This window comes from Girardinichthys multiradiatus, chromosome 19, assembly GCF_021462225.1.
Source record: "Girardinichthys multiradiatus isolate DD_20200921_A chromosome 19, DD_fGirMul_XY1, whole genome shotgun sequence".
In the NCBI taxonomy this organism is placed as follows: Eukaryota; Metazoa; Chordata; class Actinopteri; order Cyprinodontiformes; family Goodeidae; genus Girardinichthys; species Girardinichthys multiradiatus.
The window spans coordinates 37,072,815-37,094,261 of record NC_061811.1 but is presented as its reverse complement, the minus strand read 5'-3'; the positions used below and the strand labels follow the sequence as shown (position 1 = coordinate 37,094,261).

General features: G+C 40.1%; 1 protein-coding gene across 1 annotated transcript in view; it reads left to right on the top strand.

Moving 5' to 3' along the window:
* LOC124885089 (potassium voltage-gated channel subfamily H member 5-like) overlaps positions 1-11,578 on the top strand; it is a 375,126-nt gene extending 363,548 nt beyond the window's left edge. Inside the window, exons 13-14 of the mRNA XM_047393285.1 lie at positions 3,919-4,044; positions 10,493-11,578. Coding sequence (XP_047249241.1) covers positions 3,919-4,044; positions 10,493-11,578 — 1,212 coding nt within the window. The remainder of the gene's footprint in view (positions 1-3,918; positions 4,045-10,492) is intronic.
* The last annotated feature ends 9,869 nt before the right edge of the window (positions 11,579-21,447 follow it).

Genomic DNA, 21,447 nt, shown 5'->3' with positions numbered 1-21,447 from the left:
TCTCACTTAATGGGTCTCTCTATTTTCATCACTATTTATATTGTAGATTCTCACCAAACGCAATAAAACTATGAATGAACACACATGGAAGTATATAGTAAACAAAAAGTATAAAATGACTAAACATTTTTATATTTTTATATATATACAGGGGTTGGACAATGAAACTGAAACACCTGTCATTATAGTGTGGGAGATTTCATGGCTAAATTGGACCAGCCTGGTAGCCAGTCTTCATTGATTGCACATTGTACCAGTAAGAGCAAAGGTGAAGGTTCAATTAGCAGGGTAAGAGCACAGTTTTGCTCAAAATATTGAGGTGCACACAATGTTATGGGTGACATACAAGAGTTCAAAAGAGGACAAATTGTTGGTGCACGTCTTGCTGGCACATCTGTGACCAAGACAGCAAGTCTTTGTGATGTATCAAGAGCCACGTTATCCAGGGTAATGTCAGCATATCACCAAGAAGGACGAACCACATCCAACAGTATTAACTGTGGACGCTAGAGGAAGCTGTCTGAAAGGGATGTTCGGGTGCTAACCCGGATTGTATCCAAAGAACATAAAACCACGGCTGCCCAAAACACGGCAGAATTAAATGTGCACCTCAACTTTCCTGTTTCCACCAGAACTGTCTGTCGGGAGCTCCACAGGGTCAATATACACGGCTGGGCTGCTAAAGCCAAACCTTTGGTCACTCATGCCAATGCCAAACGTCGGTTTCAATGGTGCAAGGAGCACAAATCTTGGGCTGTGGACAATGTGAAACATGTATTGTTCTCTGATAAGTACACCTTTACTGTTTTCCCCACATCCGGGAGAGTTACGGTGTGGAGAAGCCCCAAAGAAGCGTACCACCCAGATTGTTGCATGCCCAGAGTGAAGCATGATGGTGGATCAGTGATGGTTTGGGCTGCCATATCATGGCATTCCCTTGGCTCAATACTTGTGCTAGATGGGCGCGTCACTGCCAAGGACTACCGAACCATTCTTGAGGACCATGTGCATCCAATGGTTCAAACATTGTATCCTGAAGGCGGTGCCGTGTATCAGGATGACAATGCACCAATACACACAGCAAGACTGGTGAAAGATTGGCTTGATGAACATGAAAGGGAAGTTGAACATCTCCCATGGCCTGCACAGTCACCAGATATAAATATTATTGAGCCACTTTGGGATGTTTTGGAGGAGCGAGTCAGGAAACGTTTTCCTCCACCAGTATCACGTAGTGACCTGGCCACTATCCTGCAAGAAGAATGGCTTAAAATCCCTCTGACCACTGTGCAAGACTTGTATATGTCATTCCCAAGATGAATTGACGCTGTATTGGCCGCAAAAGGAGGCCCTACACCATAATAATAAATTATATATATATATTTTATATATATATATTATATATATATATATATTTTATATATATATATTTTATATATATATATTTTATATATATATATTTTATATATATATATTTTATATATATATATTTTATATATTATATATATATATATTATCAGTTGACTTTAACTGCTCGGGCTGACGCATGATGTTGCTGGCTGTACATCAAAGATGTTTGTCCATTGGACATGATTTGTCTGTAAGTTCATATTATTGATTGTTCTTGAATGTTTTGGAGTATCCTTTTTTAAGTTAAACCTGCTGTATTATTTCAACATGTTATATCTAATTTCATTAGCTAAACTTATATGTTAGCTATCTTTGTGAAGAAGCAGTTAGGGTAGTGTGAAGATGGTTGTAGTTGTTCCTTTGTACTTTATGTATAATTGATACATATTTCTGTATTTGTTACAGTTTTGCAAAGAAAACAAAATCAAAAGGAGTTCGTAAATAAATCCACAAAAACATCAAGGACTGGATTATTTCAACCTCAGTGTTAGCTAGCTGTCTAGCTTTGCAAACACATGCATTGTAAAGGCAGCACAGTAAAAAGACCATTGCGCAGCGGGTTCAAACTCAGAATGAGTCTATGTTCTGGAAATAATTTTACCAAGTGCTACGAACAGGACACCATGCAGCCCAAAAAGTAGCAGGAAATGAAACAGATGCTAGTTTGCAAGCTGAGAAGAAGGCATTGCAGTCATCCAAGAAATCCTCTCGTTCCTCACAGCAGTACATCAGTATCAACTGCTTCTTCTGCAGTTAAGGCACGGGCCAAAGCTAAAGCTACTCAGGCTCAACTGGCGTTTGCTGAAAAGGAAGCTAGTGTGATGAAACAGAAAGCTGATCTTGAAGCCAGTCTACACATTCTCCAAAGCCAAAGAGCCGCTGCTGCTGCTGAGGCTGAAGCTGCAGCTTAAGAAGATGAGGAGATTGAAAGCGGAAAGAAGTTAGCTGAACTGCACATACCAGAAAAAACATTAGTCCAATTGAGCGTACTAGCAACTACATTGAGCAGCACTCAGAGCTGTTTCATAAAGCGATAATGAAACAGGATCCAGAAGCAGTTACGCATCAAAGAAACAGCAACCCAAAATTGGAGAAAATTTAGTTGAAAATTGAAAAACAAAGCACCTTGCCTGCACTGAAAATTAATACAGAGCTCAGCAGCGTAACCAGGGGGATAAAGGAGTTGTATCTGAGCCACAAGGGGCACAAGATCTTGCAAGATACTTGATGCGACATGAGTTTGTGAGTTCTGGGCTCTTACAGTTTGATGACCGTCTTGAACACTATTGGTCATGGAAAGCATCTTTTTGTGGTGCTACACAATATCTGAACCCGTCACCCGGAGAGGAACTGGACATAATGGTTAAATGGTTGGGTTTGGATTCATCACAGCAAGTGAAGACAATTCGTTCTGTGCATGTTTTTAACCCCACACCAGGCCTCAATATGGTGTGGCGACGTTTAGAGGAATTCTATGGAATGCCAGAAGTTGTAGAAAATGCACTTTTCAGGAAAATTTAAAATTTTCCAAAGCTAACCAACAGAGACAATGACAAACTACAAGAACTTGGTGACATTCTTCTTGAGTTAGAAGGTGCAAAAGGAGAATGATACCTGCCAGGCCTTGCTTATCTAGACACATCTCGTGGTGTGAACCCCATAGTGAAAAAGCTACCTCACAGTTTACAAGACAAATGGATAACTCAAGCATCCAAGTACAAAAAGGACTATGGAGTGCCATTTCCCCCATTTTCTTTCTTCTCACAGTTTGTCAAAATGCAAGCTAAGGTGAGAAATGATCCCAGCTTTGTGTTTACATGTACTCAAAACCAGAAAAGATGACAAGATACAACAATAGAGTTTCGGTGACTGCACACAAAACAGACACTCCATCCAAACCTGCAGATTGCAGTAATCTTTTGTTCAAGAAAAAGGCCACAGATCCAGCTCGTGAGTGCCCAATTCACAAGAAGCCTCATCCACTCCAAAAGTGCAGGACCTTTAGGAGCAAACCCATTAAAGAACGCAGAGCTTATCTTAAAGATAATTATATCTGTTACAGGTGTTGTGGATCGACTCAGCACATGGCTAAGGACTGCAAAGCAGCAATGAAGTGTTTTGAATGCAACAGTGAAGCACACATAACAGCTCTACACCCAAGTCCACTTAGCACCACAGAGAGCCGTGACAAAGAGAAAAGCAGGGAGCTAGGCGAGAATACATCTGTCACATCAAAGTGTACAGATGTTTGTAATAGTTTAGATGGTTCGCACATGTGCTAAAATATGTCCAGTTAAAGCATACCCTGTAGGGAAAAAAGATCACTCGCAAAGACAGAGTTTTTTGATATGTTTGGAGTTAAGGCCAATGCAGCTCCATACACATTAAAAACCTGCTCTGGAACTACAGAAACATCCGGTAGAAGAGCTGAGAATTTCATTCTTGAGTCTATGGACGAAAAGGTATGGATCCCTCTTCCTACCTTAATCGAATGTGACATGGTGCCAGATGACATATCAGAAGTACCTTCACCTGAAGCAGCACAACAGCACCCTCATCAGTAAGATCCTGGCAGTGGATCCAGATGCTCCCATCCTGCTGCTGTTAGGAATGGACATCTTAAGAGTGCATAAGGTAAGAGAGCAAATAAATGCTCCGTATGCACAGCGGCTTGACCTTGGTTGGGTAATAGTGGGTGATGTTTGTGTTGGAAGTTTTCATGGATCTGCAAAGATCAGTGTTTACAAAGGAAATGTACTGCAAAGTGGGCGCACGTCGTTTCTCAGTCCGTGCCCAAATAGTATTCAAATCAAGGAGAACTATAGCACCCCAGATCCACATCAGATACATTCTTTTGCTTGTGACAATATTATTCAACCTAGGTGTGCAGAAGATCTTAAGCATTCAGTGTTTGAAAGATCTAGGGATGACAACAAACCAGCACTCTCTGTAAATGAGAAAGCTTTCTTGAACATAATGGATAAAGAAGTTTACCAGAAAAAGGGTCACAGCAGGGTACCTCCTTTACCGTTTTATTTTCCAAGACAATACCTTCCAAGTAACAGGGAACTCGCAATGAAACTCCTTAGCTCACTCAGAAAATCTCTGGAGAAAAAGCCAGAAACAAAGGAATAATACAAGGAGTTCATTCAGAAAATGCTGGATAAAGACCAAGCCAAATCAGCACCCCCTTTAGAAAAAGATAAAGAGCACTGGTATCTAACAACATTTGGTGTGTATCACCCAAAAAAGACTGGACAAATAAGGGTGGTGTTTGATTCAAGTGCTGCATATGAAGGAGTGTCTCTAAATGATGTGCTCCTCAAGGGCCCAGATTTGAATAATACCTTAATAGGAGTTCTTCTGAGGTTTCGAAGAGAACTCGTAGCCGTCACAGCAGTTGTACAGCAGATGTTCTACTGCTTTCTTGTCAGAGAGGATCATAGAGATTATCTCCGTTTCCTCTGGTATGAGGATAATAACTTTGACAAGCACATTGCAGACTAAAGAATGAAGGTCCATGTGTTTGGAAATACACCATCAGCTGCAGTTGCCATATACTGCATGAGGCGAGCTGCTAAAAAGGGTGAGAATGAATATGGTTCTGATGCTAGACAGTTTGTGGAACGACAGTTTTTCATCTCAGTTAATACACCTGAAGAGACAATCAACCTCCTGAAAAGAATCAGTCAGATGCTGGCAGAATCCAATATAAGGCTACACAAGGTAGCATCAAACAACAAGCAAGTAATGGAAACTTTACCTAAAGAAGGCCGCACAAGTGATTTGAAGGATCTGGAACTTGCTGCAGATCCGCTCCCTCTCCAGCGCAGCCTTGGAATCTCTTGGAATTTGGAAACTGACCATTTCACATTACAGGTGTCAGGTGAAACAAAGCCGTTCACAAGGAGAGGCATTCTGTCAACAGTAAATAGTCTCTTTGACCCTTTAGGATTTGTGGCTCCAAAAATATTGTGTGGAAAGGCACTTCTGCGTGACCTCTCATTAGAATAAGACGGATGGAATAATCCATTACCTTCTGAGAAAGAAGCAGAATGGAACACATGGAAAGACTCTTTGAAAGCCCTGGAAAATCTACACATTAAGAGATGTTATTTTTCCATTGCACTCGTTTCAGTACAACGAAAAGAGATGTGCATTTTTTCAGATGCATCAACACTTGCAATAGGAGTCGTATCCTACTTGAGAGCAGTTGATGTTGTCATGGGTAAGTCCAAGTTGGCTCCAAAACCTGCACACACTATTCCACCACTTGAGCTTTGTGCTGCTGTGCTAGCTGTACAGTTGTACGAAATTATCCGAGAGGAAATGGATGTCAGTGTGGATGCAGTTAAGTTCTTTACAGAACGCAAGATTGTGCTCGGCTACATACATAATGCTTCAAGAAGGTTTTATGTGTATGTGTCCAATAGAGTGGCAAGAATAAGGCAATCCTCCTCTCCTGACCAGTAGCCCTACATTTCCACAAGTCAGAACCCTGCATACCATGGTACCAGGTTTATCCCTGCAGATTACCTACACCAAAGCAGCTGGTTTACTGGTCCCGGTTTTCTCATCACAGATTCTTCAGAAGAGCCTCTTGAAGCTACCAACTTTATTCTGGTGGAACCTGAAATGGATGTTGAAATCCGACCTAGAGTGACAGTCATGACTCCTAAAAACCACATCAGGTCAGCTAGATTCACATCGTTTTGATTGATTCTCAAACTGGACAAGACTTTGCAACACTTTTGCCAGACTTATTAGTGTTGCTGTTTCCTTAAAAAAAAAACTCACTCCTGCAATGCTCCTTACTCAGAAAACAAGTACTGTCTCAGCCCCATCTGGTGAGTTCAAAGTGGGTGAACTACATAGGAAACAGTGGAAACATGTGCAGTGTCTTGCGGATACCTTTTGGAAGAGATGGAAACAAAAATATTTATCCACTCTACAAGTGCGAAGGAAATGGACTCAGCAACAAACAAACCTTAAAGTGGGGGAAGTTGTTTTGCTTAAAGACAGTCAGGCCCACAGGAACGACTGGCCTATTGGAATTGTTGTCAAAACCTTGCCAAGCAGTGATGAGATTATACGCAAGGTAAAAGTGAAGACAACAAAAGGACATGCTTTCTGAAGGCATTTGAAAATGAAGAAAAACTAAAATTTACGTAAGTTCATATTATTGATTGTTTTTGAATGTTTCGGAGTATCCTTTTTAGTTAAACTTGCTGTATTATTTCAACATGTTATATCTAATTTCATTAGTTATATTTAATGAAATGTTATATCTAATTCCATTTAGCTTACATGTTAGCTATCTTTGTGAAGAAGCAGTTAGGCTAGTGTGAAGATGGTTCTAGTTGTTCCTTTGTACTTTATGTATAATTAATACATATTTTTGTATTTGTTACAGTTTTACAAAGAAAAGAAAATCAAAATGAGTTCTTAAATAAATCCACAAAACCATCAAGGACTGGATTATTTCAACTTCAGTGTTAGCTAGCTGTCTAGCTTTGCAAAGTCACGCATTGTAAGGGCAACATATATATATTTTTATTTATATATATATATATGTATAAATTTAAAGAAAAAACTAAAACTAAAGTCTCGAAAAATTCTGGTGCAACCAATTACCTTCAATGTCACATAATTAGTTGAATAAAATCCACCTATGTATAATCTAAGTGTCACATGATCTGTCAGTATAAACATACCTTTTCTGAAAGACCCCAGAGGCATCAACACCACTAAGCAACAGGCATCACACCATGAAGACCAAGGAGCTCTCCAAACAAGTCAGGGACAATGTTGTTGAGAAGTACAAGTCAGGGTAGGGTAATAAAAAAATATCCAAATCTTGGATATCTGGAGCACCATCAAATTCATTATCTTCACATGGAAAGCACATGGTATCACAACAAACCTGCCAAAAGAGGATCGCCCACCAGAACTCACAGACCAGGCAAAGAGGGCATTAATCAGAGAGGCAGCAGAGAGACCAAAAGTAACCCTAGAGGTGCTGCAGAGTTCTCAACCCCCCAAATTACTGTCTAAAATATACAGGACGCTGTCTAAAATAGATGAATAAATATCCTGTTACGAAATGGGATGCGGATTTATCAGTCAACTTTGACCAAACATTCTAGTCTCAGATATGTTTAAGAACTTTTAGAATGACTGATAACCCCAGTTTACAATTAATACAATATAAAATACTTCATAGAGTACTCTACACAGGCCAGCAGATGTTCAGGATGGGTTTTGCACCGTCTAATACTTGCTTACAGTGCACAGGCAATATACCTGGCAATTACATCCACACACTAGGGTTATGTACACCTGTTCAAAGGTTCTGGTGCCAGATATGTGAAGACTTATCAGTGTCTGAAATGTAATTTTCCCCTCCCCCTTCTGTTTGCTTGTTGGGCAACTTAGATGATATCCCCATGGAGACAAAATCAGCTCATTGTTTTCACTACATTATGTATTGCTAAGAAAATTATCCTCATGAATTAATAAAAGTTAAAATGTTCTTAGTATTAACCAGTATAGAAACCTTCTGTTGGATTATATAAGTCTTGAGACAGCCTCTGCCTCCACACCAGATCAATCTCTTTGGGCTCCTTTAATCGGCTCCATCACCTAGTGCGGGTGGAGGACCTTTGGCTTCGTCCTCTGGGCATTGTTACTGATACGGAGGAGTGTCTGGTTTTGGGGCATCTGGGGTGTCATTGGGTTGGGGCTGCTGAGGGGTCTGGCGTCAGGGGGTGTGGCCCCATCAGGCTGGGGCTTTGGTGGCTCTCGGGGGTAACATCTAATGGCTGCATGCAATGCTTTTGGAGAACTTGTGCCAGTGGACATAGGTTACTGGCCTGGTGGCTGTGCTGCTCCTGGGTGGGTCTTGGGTGGTCTCGTGGTTCCTGGGGCGTGTCGCCCCTTGGCTGGGGTCCTGGCAGGTATGTCGCCGGGGTTTGGGGCCACTGCATGCCCTGATGCCTGGCCCTGGCCTAGGGACCTTCGGTGCATTGGTGGGCTTAGGGACTTCCTAAGGCGGAGGTACCATCTCATTGCAGGTGCTCTCTCCTTCAACGATTGCATTCTGCTGGCGGGGCAGAGAGTCTGTGGGAGGGGTTGGGGCAAAGCCCACGTGGGTGTCGAATGTTTTATGTGTTCTGAGAGTTGTTTGAATGTTGGGGTGGGTGTAGGTTTTCTTCTGTGGTCGGGGTGGGTGTTTGTCCTTGGGTGGGGATAGGTGTCATTTGGATCTGGGCGCTTCTGGTTTGAATTCTAGTTCTATGCCTTGGCTCCAGTTCTTGTAACTTGAGGAGGGGTCTGCATGCTTTGGGCAGGTGGGCAGGCCGGAATTGTTCTCGGGGTGGAATGGTCTCGGCTTCTCGGTGGGTTTTGGTGTTGGCTCTGTGGGCTCTCTGCCTTTTGTGGGCTTCATTGTGGGTTTTCTCACGGAGCTCCTTCTGACAGGTGTATTGATGTTGGGCATGTGTTCTTGGATCTGAAGGCAGTGGGTCTTCATTTCACGGAGGTGCACGTTCGCGGAGGGGGAGGGGGGGAGGCTTTATTTTTGCGAGGCTGGTTGGGGCGCATTTGCGCAGTGTGGACTTTGTGCACAGCTTTTGCTTTAGTCACTGTTTGCTGCGTTCAGTCCTCCGCTGTATGGCGTGCTGCAGTGGTGGGGCGTTGGTCCTGGGCGGTGTGGCTCTGGCCGTTGTGCGTGGGTGCTGCAGGGTAGGCATCACTGGGCTTAACAATGCATCGGGCTTCTCCACCTTGTACTGGGGTGGCATTACATTTTTGACATTAAATGTGAAAAAAGTTTTGAAATGATTTGTAATGTTCTAATTTTTTACATCACAAAAATATGACACTTCATTTCAATAAGGTTGGGTTAACTAGGTTTTGTAGAATACCTCATAAAGCTCACTGAGAGAATTTCAAGAGTGTGCGAAGCATTTATCAAAGCAAAGCGGGTCTATTTTGAGGAATCTAATATATAAGAGGTTTTTAATTTTATTTCACAATATTTTGTTTGCTACATAATTTTATACTTTTGCTCCATGATGTATTCACTATATATCTACAATTTAGAGAATGATAAAAATAAGAAAAAACAAATGATGTGTGTATTACAGTGGCCGACAGGTGCAAACACGCAGCAAACAGCTAAAAACGCACAGCAAACATATGAATGATGCAAACTCCAAAACACACAAACACAAAAAAATGCAACAGAAAAATGCAGCAAAAGAAAAATGCTGCATTTACAGAAAATAGACAGAAGCACAAGGAAAAAAATGCTGCAAATATGAAAACAACAGCAAATAGCAGTAAAAATCAAGTTAGAAAAATCTGCAAACTTGTTCCACAAAACGGAAATGCGCCAGACCACTAGAGGAAGTCGACCACTAATATTAACAACATAAATATGCTGCTGTTCTCTAATATTAATAATATATTTACTGCCACATGTTAAAAAAAAAAAAAAACAACAACAAAGAAACATGGGGTTCGATAAGTAAAACGTACCTTTCCTTTCCCTCCAAGTTTCATCTGGGCAATCCCATTAATGTCTTTACTGAGGGTCTGGTCTGATATGAGTTGGTGGTCGACTCCCCCTAGTGGTGTAGTGCACTTCCGTTTTGTGGAGTGACTTTGCAGCTTTTTTTTTCACTTTCTGTTGTTTTTGTATTTACAGCATTTTTTCTTTTACTGCTGTCTATTTTCTATGATTGCAGCATTTTTCTTTTGCTGCATTTTTCTGTTGCGTTGGTTTTGGAGTTTGCATAATTTATGAATGATGGAGTTTGCAGCATGTTATTGCCATTTGCTTCGTGTTTGCACCTGTTGGCCGTAGTGTATGTAAACAGAATAAGATACTGTAGTATGCTTACAAGAAAGAAATAATCAAGTAGCCCCAAATTCATTTATTTTTATGCTAACCATAGATACAAATGTTACATGCTCCAAGATGAAGAAGAGATAGAATTATCACTCTAACTAATCTTCTTAACAAAACACTGATGTTCTAATGATAGCCCTGATGTTTCTGTGTCTCTGTTTATTACAGATAATTTTCCGTAAAATCAGTGAGGTAAAAAAGGAGGAAGAGGAGAGGGAGCGAGCAAAGAACGAGGTGCCGATCACCATCCCACAGGACCATCCAGTTCGCAAACTTTTCCAGAAGTTCAAGCAGCAGAAGGAGCTACGCAACCAGAGTGCTGCAACTGCCTCACAAGTGGATCTTGAGAAGAACCATCTACAGGTGGAACAGCAGCATCACCAGCACCTTTACCCCCACACCCTGCAGCTGGGTCATTCTAGTCCACAGCACTCTCTCCCGCTTAACCTACAACGACCTCACACATCAATGCAGAACGGGGCCCCTCCCAGCAGCAGTGTGCTGACAGTGTCTCAGGTAACACCCATGAACAGCTCGTTGCCCTACAGTCATCCCAGTGAACCTCCTGCAAAACAGAACAATCAAGATACCATGGAACTACAGCCCAATTCTGCTGGGGAGGGAGTTGAGCTGCCTGTCAGGCTAAAAGACAGCACCAGTCCTGGTGTGGGAAAGTCCGTCACCAAACCCAGTGGGTGGATGCGGCTGAAAATCAACATGACTCCGGTGGAGGCCAGGAAGGAGGGACTAAACAACAATTTGAAGGCCATTTCTGTGGAGATGCTCTCTCGGGACGGTAAGAGTCAGGAACCCAGTGGGATTCAAGATATAGGAGACGGAGGGGTTTCTAGTAGCAATCCTCTCCGCAAGACAGACTCGTGCGATAGCGGCATCACTAAGAGTGAATTGCGGATTGACCGGGCCGGTGAAGCCCGGACACCTACAGCAGGTACTCCTCTCGTCCACAGCCCTCTTCCAGGAGCTGTTGGATCCCCTCTCCCTTTTTGCCCTATGCCAGAGCAGGCCCTACAAGCCATGCTGCACGAGACCCGGCTGGAGCTCCGAGAAGACATCCAGACGCTGGGAGGCCGCATGAGTGCCCTTGAGAGTCAAGTAGCTGCAATTCTAAAACTGTTATTGGAGAAGAGGCAGCCGTCCATCTCTTCCACACCCAAAACCAAAATTCACCATCAGGACATTTTCACGGTTTCCAGACCTGTTTCTCCTGACTTGGAGAAGGATGATGTGCTTTGAATGGAGCTGAATAATGGTGGACAGAGTGGAATGTTTTTTTTGCCGTTTGCAAAATTGTTACAGCCCAACATTGCTTCCAGCTTTTGTCACTAAACTCCCACACATCTGATACAAACCACACCAAACTGGGTTCTAGTAACGTTTGCACATTCATTTTGCCTCCAGATCACACTGGACTACAGTCTACAGAAAGTCTGGAACCTATAGACCCAGTTGTTTTGATTGTACATACATCTATATGCATGTCCAGCTGGATTCTGGCCTGCCAAAGAAATTACTTGCCTGTATATTATGCAGAAAACTGCATGTAAATTGAATTGGAAAAGACATTTTAGCAAGATATGTTGTACAGACGAATATTTTTCTTTAACAATTTGTTATGTGGACATCCAGGGTTCGCATTCTGGTACCACTATAGGCATTGAATAACAGCAAAGGGGTTGTGCATGGGTTGTTAACAGACTGAGAAGCTGGAAGGTGCAGTGTTGTGGATTTTTATTCCTGCTGTTTTTTATGTATGCCTTTACTTTTGTAAAAATCTCCAGATATGATAAGGAAGCCCTCCTTGGGGAATTTTCTTTTGTCTCTTATATCAGACATTGACTGCTTCTCAGAATATCTATTTTTGAACATGCAAACATCTTTGCAAGTTTTTTTATGACGAGTCCTTAGATTGTTGTCAGAATCCTTCTTTGTCTATGCATTGCTTGATGCCCCACTATTATACCTCTGCACAAGGTCTTGATTTATTGATTGTAGGTTAATGGCTATTTATCGTTGTAAGTTATTTTGTTTATGTTTCATCCCTTTGCATTGTTCAGGGATGCAGAGATGCAACTTTTAGTAAAGTTGGGACAACAAGAAAGTTCTGGGCAAAGAAAAGAGCTGGGTTAAAGAACAGTTCCTGTCAAAAGTTTCCATCTAATAATCATCAGCATGAATGACAAATTAATTTTGAACTTTTAAAGATGCATTGGAAGCATTCTTTTTCTGGTATGGAATAATGATACAGCAAAGAACTTCAATGATTTCAAAAAACAAGATTGGGTACACATGGTTGAATTTAATATAAATGAACTCTTATCTACACAAGGGCAAATTTAAAAATACAGGATCAAATATATGCATTCAGCCCATTATCTATTTGGTCAGACGTTCCTAGGCAAGATTGTAGAGAAACTTTAACCCTAACCCTTGCCTTTTTTAATTTAAACTGGTTGGTTTTCTAGCAAAGACCCGTATATCAATACTAGTCCATTCATTTTCAAAAGGGTTGAGATCCAGTATTTGGAGAGGCCATTCAGCCTTCCAAAATTATCCTGCTAGAACACCTGTGTTGCACTGCTAAATAAAAACACAACACATTTAAGCTATCCTTTAGGGAGAAAAGTTTGACAATGGTGGCAAGAAGTTTGCTTATAGGAGTCAAGATTAGGCATACAGACCTAAGAACACTGCATCTACTGCCAACCATGGCGGTGCAACATGGTCAGGGTCTGTCTTGCTGCCAATGGTACTGCTGCAATAGACAGATTTAAGACTACCTCCATAGTCTTCAACTTTACCTCACGCCAACAGCTAGTTAGTTGAACCAAAAACAATAAGAGGTGTTGTAACATGATAATGGCCCCAAACATGCATCCAAACTGTTTGGAATGAATAAAGCAATTAAACATCAAGCTCCTGAAATGGCTCATACCTGAACATAGTTGAATATGTATGGACTGTGCTCAAAAACCAGGTCCTTTGCAGGTAACCAACCAGTTTGAAAGAACCGGCTCTTCAAAAGGAACTTGGAACAAATCCAGGCAGAATTATACCAGAAACATGTTGATGGCTGCAAACAGTTTGTGGTTTCTCTGCATCTTGCCAATGGACGTTTATTCTAACGTGTAAATATTTGCATTTGTATTTACGCCACCAGTTCCCTTTTATTAAGTAGACATTACTAGTACTGGTTTTGTTCCCCTTTTGCCTTCAGAATTACCATAATTATTCATGCTATGAATTCAACAAGGTGTCAGAAACATTCATCAGAGATTTTGGTCCATTATGGCATGATAGGATCACACATTTACTGCAGCTTTGTAGGCTGCACATCCATGATTAGGATCTGCTGTTCCACCACATCCCAAAGATGGTCTGTTGGACTTAGATCCAGTGACTGGAAAAGTCATTAGAGTACAGTAAACAAATTTTCATGTTCTAGAAACCAGTTTGAGTTTTGTGACATGGTGCATTATCCTGCTGGAAGTAGCCACCAGAGGATGAGTGCACTGTGGCCATAAAGGAATGGACATGATCAGCAACAATAATTAGTTTCCCATGGCATGCTGACAAAATACCCCCCAAACCATGACACCCCCACCACCAGCCTGAACCATTGATACAAGGCAAGAAGGACCCATGCTTTCATGTTATGAACTCTAAATTTGAACCCGACAAATTGAATGTTGCGGCTGAACTCCAGAATCATCAGAACAGGCAACGTTTTTCCAACCTGCTATTGTTCAGTTTTAGTGAGTCTGTGTGAAGTACAGCCTTAGTGTCCTGCTCAACTGACAGGAGTGGCTCCTGGTGTGGTCTTCTGCTGCTTCAAAGTTTCATGTGTTGTGCTTTATATTCAGAGATGGTATTCTCAAAACCTTGGTTGGAATCAAGAGTTGTTTGAGTTACTATAGTTTTTCCATCTAGAACCAGTCTGCTGATTCTCCTCGGATCTCTGACATCAGCAAAGCATTTTCATCCACACAGCTGTTCCTCTGTAAATATTTTCTCTTTTCCAGACAATCCTATGTAATCCTGGGAGATGGTTGTGTAAATCAGCAGGTTCTAAAGTATTCAGACCAACAACCATCCCAAATTCAAAGCCAAACCTTGTGTATATTGGTTATTATGTATTGGTCCACAAGTAATTCAGGTTTGAGTCCCTCATTGTCCTTTTTCAGGTTCATTTTGAATGTGTATAAAAAAAGAACATTTCAGATGCAGGATTTAAAGCCCAGAATTAGAGATATTCGTGTCCACGAGGGAATGACTGGCAGTGTAAATGTCCACTGAAGTCAGACAGAGCTTAGACACAATGTTAGACAGCTTCACTGATCAAGTGTGTCACTGCAACCCTACACTGAAGCTTTGCTACTTTTCTATCTGCTTTGTACATTTGCATGAAGAAAAAGCATCATGTGCTACTGGTGTGTGAGAACTGACACACTGTTAATTAGTGGAGGCACATACACAGGGTAAGGGTTTCTCGTGGTCTTTTTATTGACACTAGTGGGTTATCAGTTTCAGGTTTTTTTGTGAAGATTAAGATGCGGACTGTCATTGTCTAGCCTTCTATTATTCACACACAAACAATCCTATCTGATAAGAAAGTAATAATAATCGGACAGTTATGTACAGCACAGAAGAGATCACAGGGACAATATTTTGTTAAATTGGCTATATTAATATTATTATTAAAACATGGTAGAAACAGGCTGATATAAATGGATAACAACTACTTGGTGGGGTTCGTTTTGGTCTTGTTTAGTAAAGCTTTAGAAAGCAACAGCTGTATTTTATTACTCTAGCATAAGCTCACACTGAACAATTTTGAAAAATCCCATCTATATGTTATGAGTTCGGCCATTTTAGGTCATATTTTAGGTCATTTTTGGGCGTTTTTGGCATTTCATACATGTCGAACTTTAACAAACTCCTTGTAGGAAGACATTGGCTTCAAATTTGGGCTGTATGCCCTTAAGACATGGGGAATTCAAAGTAATCAAAATCTTGAGTTTTTCAGCATGTTTAGGGGGCGTGGCTGGACCTACTTGCCAAAAAATTCTAGCGATTCACAGTGATGCCTCGTTGATGCAGTTGTCAGTGTTACCATCACTTGATTAAGTTTGATTGGGGTTGTAAGCCCACACCCACTGTTTCCTGCCCCAAATAATTGTGGCATCTATTCACCTTACATGCTGGCATTCTAGAAGAGGACCACATGACTAAATGGAAATTCACAATTTGACTTAATGGCCTGTTAGAAATGATCAAAGAACAAACACTATCATCAAGACTGATAACCACATCAGACAGGTCAGGAAGAAAGTTTCAAAGAAATGTAAAGCAGTGAAGGTTCTAAAACAGTATTCTAAGCTTTGAACATTTTTCAGAGCTCTGTTCAGTCCATCATCTGAACATGGGAAGAGGACGGCACATCATCTGCAAAGTCACAAACGGCAGCATCATGCTCATGAGATTTGTTTTCTTTCATTAGGGACAAAATAGCAGGTCAGAGTTGATGAGAAAATGGATGGAGCTAAATCCATTCAAGAAAACTTGTTAGAGGCTGCAGAAGACTCGAGACTGGGATGTAAGTTCCAGCAGGACAACAACCTTAAACATACAGACAGAGCTACAATGGAGTAGTTTAGATCAAAGTATATTCGTGTTAGAATGGTTTAGTGATGGTACAAACCTAAATCCAGTGTAAAATATGTGGCAAGATTTGAAAACTAATGCTAATAGATGCTCTTTATTCAATCTTAATGAAATTGAGCAGGTTTGCAAAGAGGAATGTGTGAAAGCTTGTCTTTAGATGGTAGAGACATACCTCAAAAGGTTTTTCAGGGTTTTTTTGTAGTCAAAAAAGAAAAACCGTATGTCATTTACACCTTCACTTTACAATTTTGAACTATTTTGTGTTGGTCTATCACAAGAAATAAAAAATAAAAACATTGTTTGTGGTTGAGAATATAAAAGATGTTCCACTGGTATGAAGACTTTAGTAAGACACTGTATACAAATTGTAATTCCAACGCAGCAGTTTTATACAAGGTGTTCTGAAAGTTTAAAATTTCGACAGAAAGATTTCCACTTTTATTCATATTATCTAATGGTAACTTTAAAATCCATAACTCTGTCATTAACTTAAAACTCAACAAAAAATAATAAAGTGAGGTTCAGGATGAGGAACGTATTAATGACATGAAAACAAATACTACTCTGCTATTGACGAAATAAAAATATATGCAGAAGGCTCATCATTTGTGCTACACACACACATGTTTTTACTACCACGTGGGGACCACAAAGAAACTATGGCCCGATGGGATCCACCATTTCTGAAAGGTTTAAAAATGTTATCTCAGTTGCTAAATTCATTTAAAAAATAGATTTAAAAAAATCATGAGTTGAATCACTAAATTTTTTTACTTGATATTTTAAGTCCTCCTGGGGACCATTTATGCTGACAATAGCATCATAGCCAATGACAAACAACCAAACATCATGAAAATACATTATAATGGTATGTTTAAAGAAAAACAGTAAATTGGTGTTTCAGAAACAGATTTTATCAAAATGGCACAGTTTGACAGAATAATGTAATGTACTCTAGAAAAATTAATTCAATTTCAATTCAATTTTTTTGATATAGCGCCAATTCACAACACACCATTTCAAGGCACTTTACAAAGTCAATTCAATCGAATCATACAGATTTCAAGTCAGGTTCATACATTCCAATTAATCCTAACTATGAAACAGTGCAGTTAGATTCAGTTATTTATTCAAATTGGTTAAAAAGTTTTTCTATCAAAGGAAACCCAGCAGAATGCACCCAGTCAGTGACTTGCAGCATTCACTCCTCCTGGATGGGCATGAAGCAACAGTGGACAGTCGCTTGCATTGACTTTGCAGCAATCCCTCATACTGAGCATGCAGTGGAGAAAAATACTTCCTTTTAACAGGAAGAAACCTGCAGCAGAACCAGGCTCAGTATGAGCCGTCATCTGCCACGACCGACTGGGGGTTTGAGAGAACAGAGCAGAGACACACTCAAAAAAAAAAAAAACAGAAGCATTGATCCAGGAGTATTCTCTATGGGAAGGAAAAGTAAATGTTAATGGATGTAGCTCCTTTAGTGGCTTCAACTTGGAAAGAAAGACAGATGAACTCTGAACCGGTTTTCAAGTCTAGAGGATGAAAGAGAGTACATACAGTTAGTCACAGTAAAGCTCAATCAGTAGCTATGTCTAGGAGAGAGATAGGGTTAAACACTCAAAGACAGAAGCTTGGCCGATGCACCCCCTCCAGGAAGGTGTCACAGGTAGACACAGAGTCAGGCCAGGTGTAGCTTCTAGGAAAAGAGAGAGAACATAAAGTTAAAAGCTGAAATAACAGCAAATAATGCAAAATTGGGGAGTAATAAGATAATGTAGTAGACCAAGTGAAAGTAGTCATTATGTCCTCCAGCAGCCTAGGCCTATAGAAGCATAACTACAGCGATAGCTCAGGATAACCTAAGCCACTCTAACTATAAGCTTTATCAAAAAGGAAAGTTTTAAGCCTAGCCTTAAAAGTAGACAGGGTGTTTTCCTCACGGACTAAAACTGGGAGCTGGTTCCACAGGAGAGGAGCCTGATAACTAAAGGATCTGCCTCCCATTCTACTTCTAGAGACTCGAGGAACCACCAGTAAATCTGCAGTCTGAGAGCAAAATGCTGCAGTCTGAGAACAAAGTGCTCTGTTAGGAACATATGGACCAATGAGATATCTGATGTTTGATGGAGCGAGATCATTAAGGGCTTTATATGTCAGGAGGAGAATTTTAAATTCTATTCTGGATTTAACAGGGAGCCAATGAAGGGAAGCTAAAATAGGAGAAATATGATCTCTCTTTTTAATGTTCATCAGAACACTTGCTGCAGCATTTTGGATTGGCTGAAGGCTTTTAGCTGCATTTTTTGGACATGCTGACAGTAAAGAATTACAATAGTCTAGCCTTGAAGTAACAAATGCACGGACTAGTTTTTCAGCGTCACTCCTGGATAGGATATTTCTAATTTTGGCAATGTTCCAGAGGTGAAAGAAGGAAATCCTAGAAACCTGTTTAATATGGGATTTAAATGACATGTCCTGGTCAAAAATAACACCAAGGTTTTTTTACTTTATTGCCAGAGGTCAATTTAATGCCGTCCAGGTTAAGTGATTAACTAAGGAGTTTCTTTTTCCAAGACTCTGGTCCAAAGATGACAACTTCTGCCTTGTCTGAATTTAGAAAATTTCAAGTCAACCAAGTTTTTATGTCTTCAAGACATGCTTGTAGTCTGTCTAACTGGTTGGGCTCATCAGGATTTATGGATAAGTAAAGCTGAGTCTCATCAACTTAAGAGTGAATATCCCATGCTGCCTGATTATTTTACCTATTGGAAGCATATATATAGTAAAGAAAATTGACCTGAGTACTGAACTGTGATACTCCACAATTAATTCCACAATTTTGATAAAATGTTATTTAAATACAAGTTACCAGTGTAAAATGTCACTCAAAACTAAAAAGTAAATCATTAAAATTTTACTTCAACTAAAATGTACTTGGTTACTTTTTTATGAGAAGAAGAAAGTTCCACTTATTGATTTTACAAGAGAAAAAAAAGGAAATATTGGTCTCAAACTGTTTAATTAAAAGGAGCACCTTTATGGATAAAATAGCAAAACTTAAAACATGCCAGCAGACGGCTTCATTAATATTTGGATGGCATTATGTGCAATTTTAATATGACATACATTTTCAGTGTCTTCTGTCAGCTGCTGTCTTGAGGGTCTCTAGGGTTCTCCATCACACCAAACCTTCTGCATCCTTCACTACATCTATGAAGCTTCCCTGTGGTTCTCCTGTTCCTCAGAACAAACAACTCCCGTCATCTCTCAAACTGGAATTCCACTGAAATACATGTTATAGGGTTAATCTGCACATCGTCAAATCCAGTACCAATGCTATGGCCGAATATAAATACTGAGAAAATGACTATTTCACCAACTCAACCAGAAAAACCTAGAAGAAATAAATTAAGTTCATCCTCCTGTGGTCTTGATATTCTCCCTACAACCTCGCTTAAAGTTCTGCCTGTCATTGCATCTGACCTGTCTCAAATAGTAAATTCATCCCTCTCAAGTGTTTTCCCCCAGGCTCTAAAAACAGCAGTTATCAAACCACTGTTAAAAAAGAACAATCTGGATATATCACTATTGCAGAATTACAGACCAATCTCTAACCTTCCATTTATCAGCAAAATTATTGAAAAAGCTACATTTCAACAATTAAACAGCTTCTTAACAATGACAAACCGCTTTGATGTTTTTCAGTCTAGTTTCTGTGCTCACCATAGCACTGAGAATGCCCTCATCAAAGTGTTTAATGATATCCACACAAACACAGACTGGGGAAGAACCACAGTGCTGGTTCTATTGGACCTCAGGGCAGCATTTGACACTGTTTACCATGGACTATTATTGAAGCAACTGAGAGCTGGGTTGACCAAAAGAACAGGGATTTATTTGTGTCTATTGGCAACTTGTCATCAGAGGGGACAAAAGTCACATGTGGAGTACCCCAAGGTTCAGTCCTGGAATGCCTCCTATTTAAAATCTACAGGCTCCCACTTGCCCAGATTATACAGATTATAACAAGTAATAAGATTAGTTACCATGACTATGCAGATTATACACAGCTCTATATTAAGATGTCACCAGGTGACTCTGAACCCATACAACCACTGAACAGATGTTTAGAACAAATCAATGGATGGAGGTGCCAAAACTTTCTCCAGCTGAACAAAAACAAAACTGAAGTTATTATCTTTGGACCTAAAGAGGAACGATTTAGACTCAGCAGCTTCAGTTATTCCAGCTAGAACTAGTGATCAGGCCTGAAATCTGGGTGTAGTGATGGACCCAGGCCTGAACCTTCAGAGACACATAAAGACAGTTACAAAATCAGCCTTCTATCACCTGAAGAACAGTTCCAGAAATAAAGGACTAATGTTTCAACAAGATCTAGAGAAACTCGCCCATGCGTTTATCTTTAGTCGCATTGATTACTGCAACAGTGTCTTCACAGGTCTGCCTAAAGAGTCAAGCAGACAGCGGCAGCTGATCCAGAACACTGCTGCTGGCATTCTCATGAAGACTAGGAAGATAGTGCACATCAGACCAGTTCTAATGTCCTTCCACTGACTCCCTGGAGCTCAGAGAATAGACTTTAAAATACTTCTGTTATTTTATAAACCGCTGAACAGCTTAGTACCAAAATACATTAAAGACCTGTTGTTGTTGTATCAACCTTCCAGACCACTCAGGTCTTCTGGTTCCGGCCTACTCTGCATTATTAACATTAAATTCCTTTATATCAAGGCTGAAAACCCACTTGTTTACTGCTGCCTTTGATTCATAACAACTGGAACATTGATCAATATATTTGATGATGATTATTCTTGATGATAGCATTTGATAAAATGAAATGTTTATTGCTTCTTTCATAATTGGTTACTGCATAGTGTTTTTAAAACATAAAGCACTTTAACCTGCCTTGTTGCTGAAATGTTCAATACAAATAAACTTGACTTAAGTGTAGCCATGGGTTTTCCTCTTTTCATAGATTAACTTGAACTATAGTTAATGGGTTATTCCAAAGCACGTCTTCCAATTGATGCAACACCATGAGATCTGATTACTAACGCAGCCGAAGGATCAGTGCTGGTTTTTTTTTTTTTAAATGGTGTTTTTCTATTTTAGTTTATTTTTATTTTTTAATTACTTACAGATATGATTGTAAATGTAATTGAGTAAAATTATTTACTCAAAACATACTCAAATAAAAGTAAAAGTTTAGGTTTTATAAATAACTCAAGTACAAAATATAGATTAAGTATTCTATGCAACACGAGTAAATAACTTGTTACTTTTCATCTCTGCAAAATAGTCCGCCTGATGAAAGGCAGACCAACATTTGCAACTTGTTTAAAGGTTACTGCTCAACTTTTACTTCAGACATCGTTCAAACATCGTTTAACAGTATTAATTTATGCCTTCATATTTGA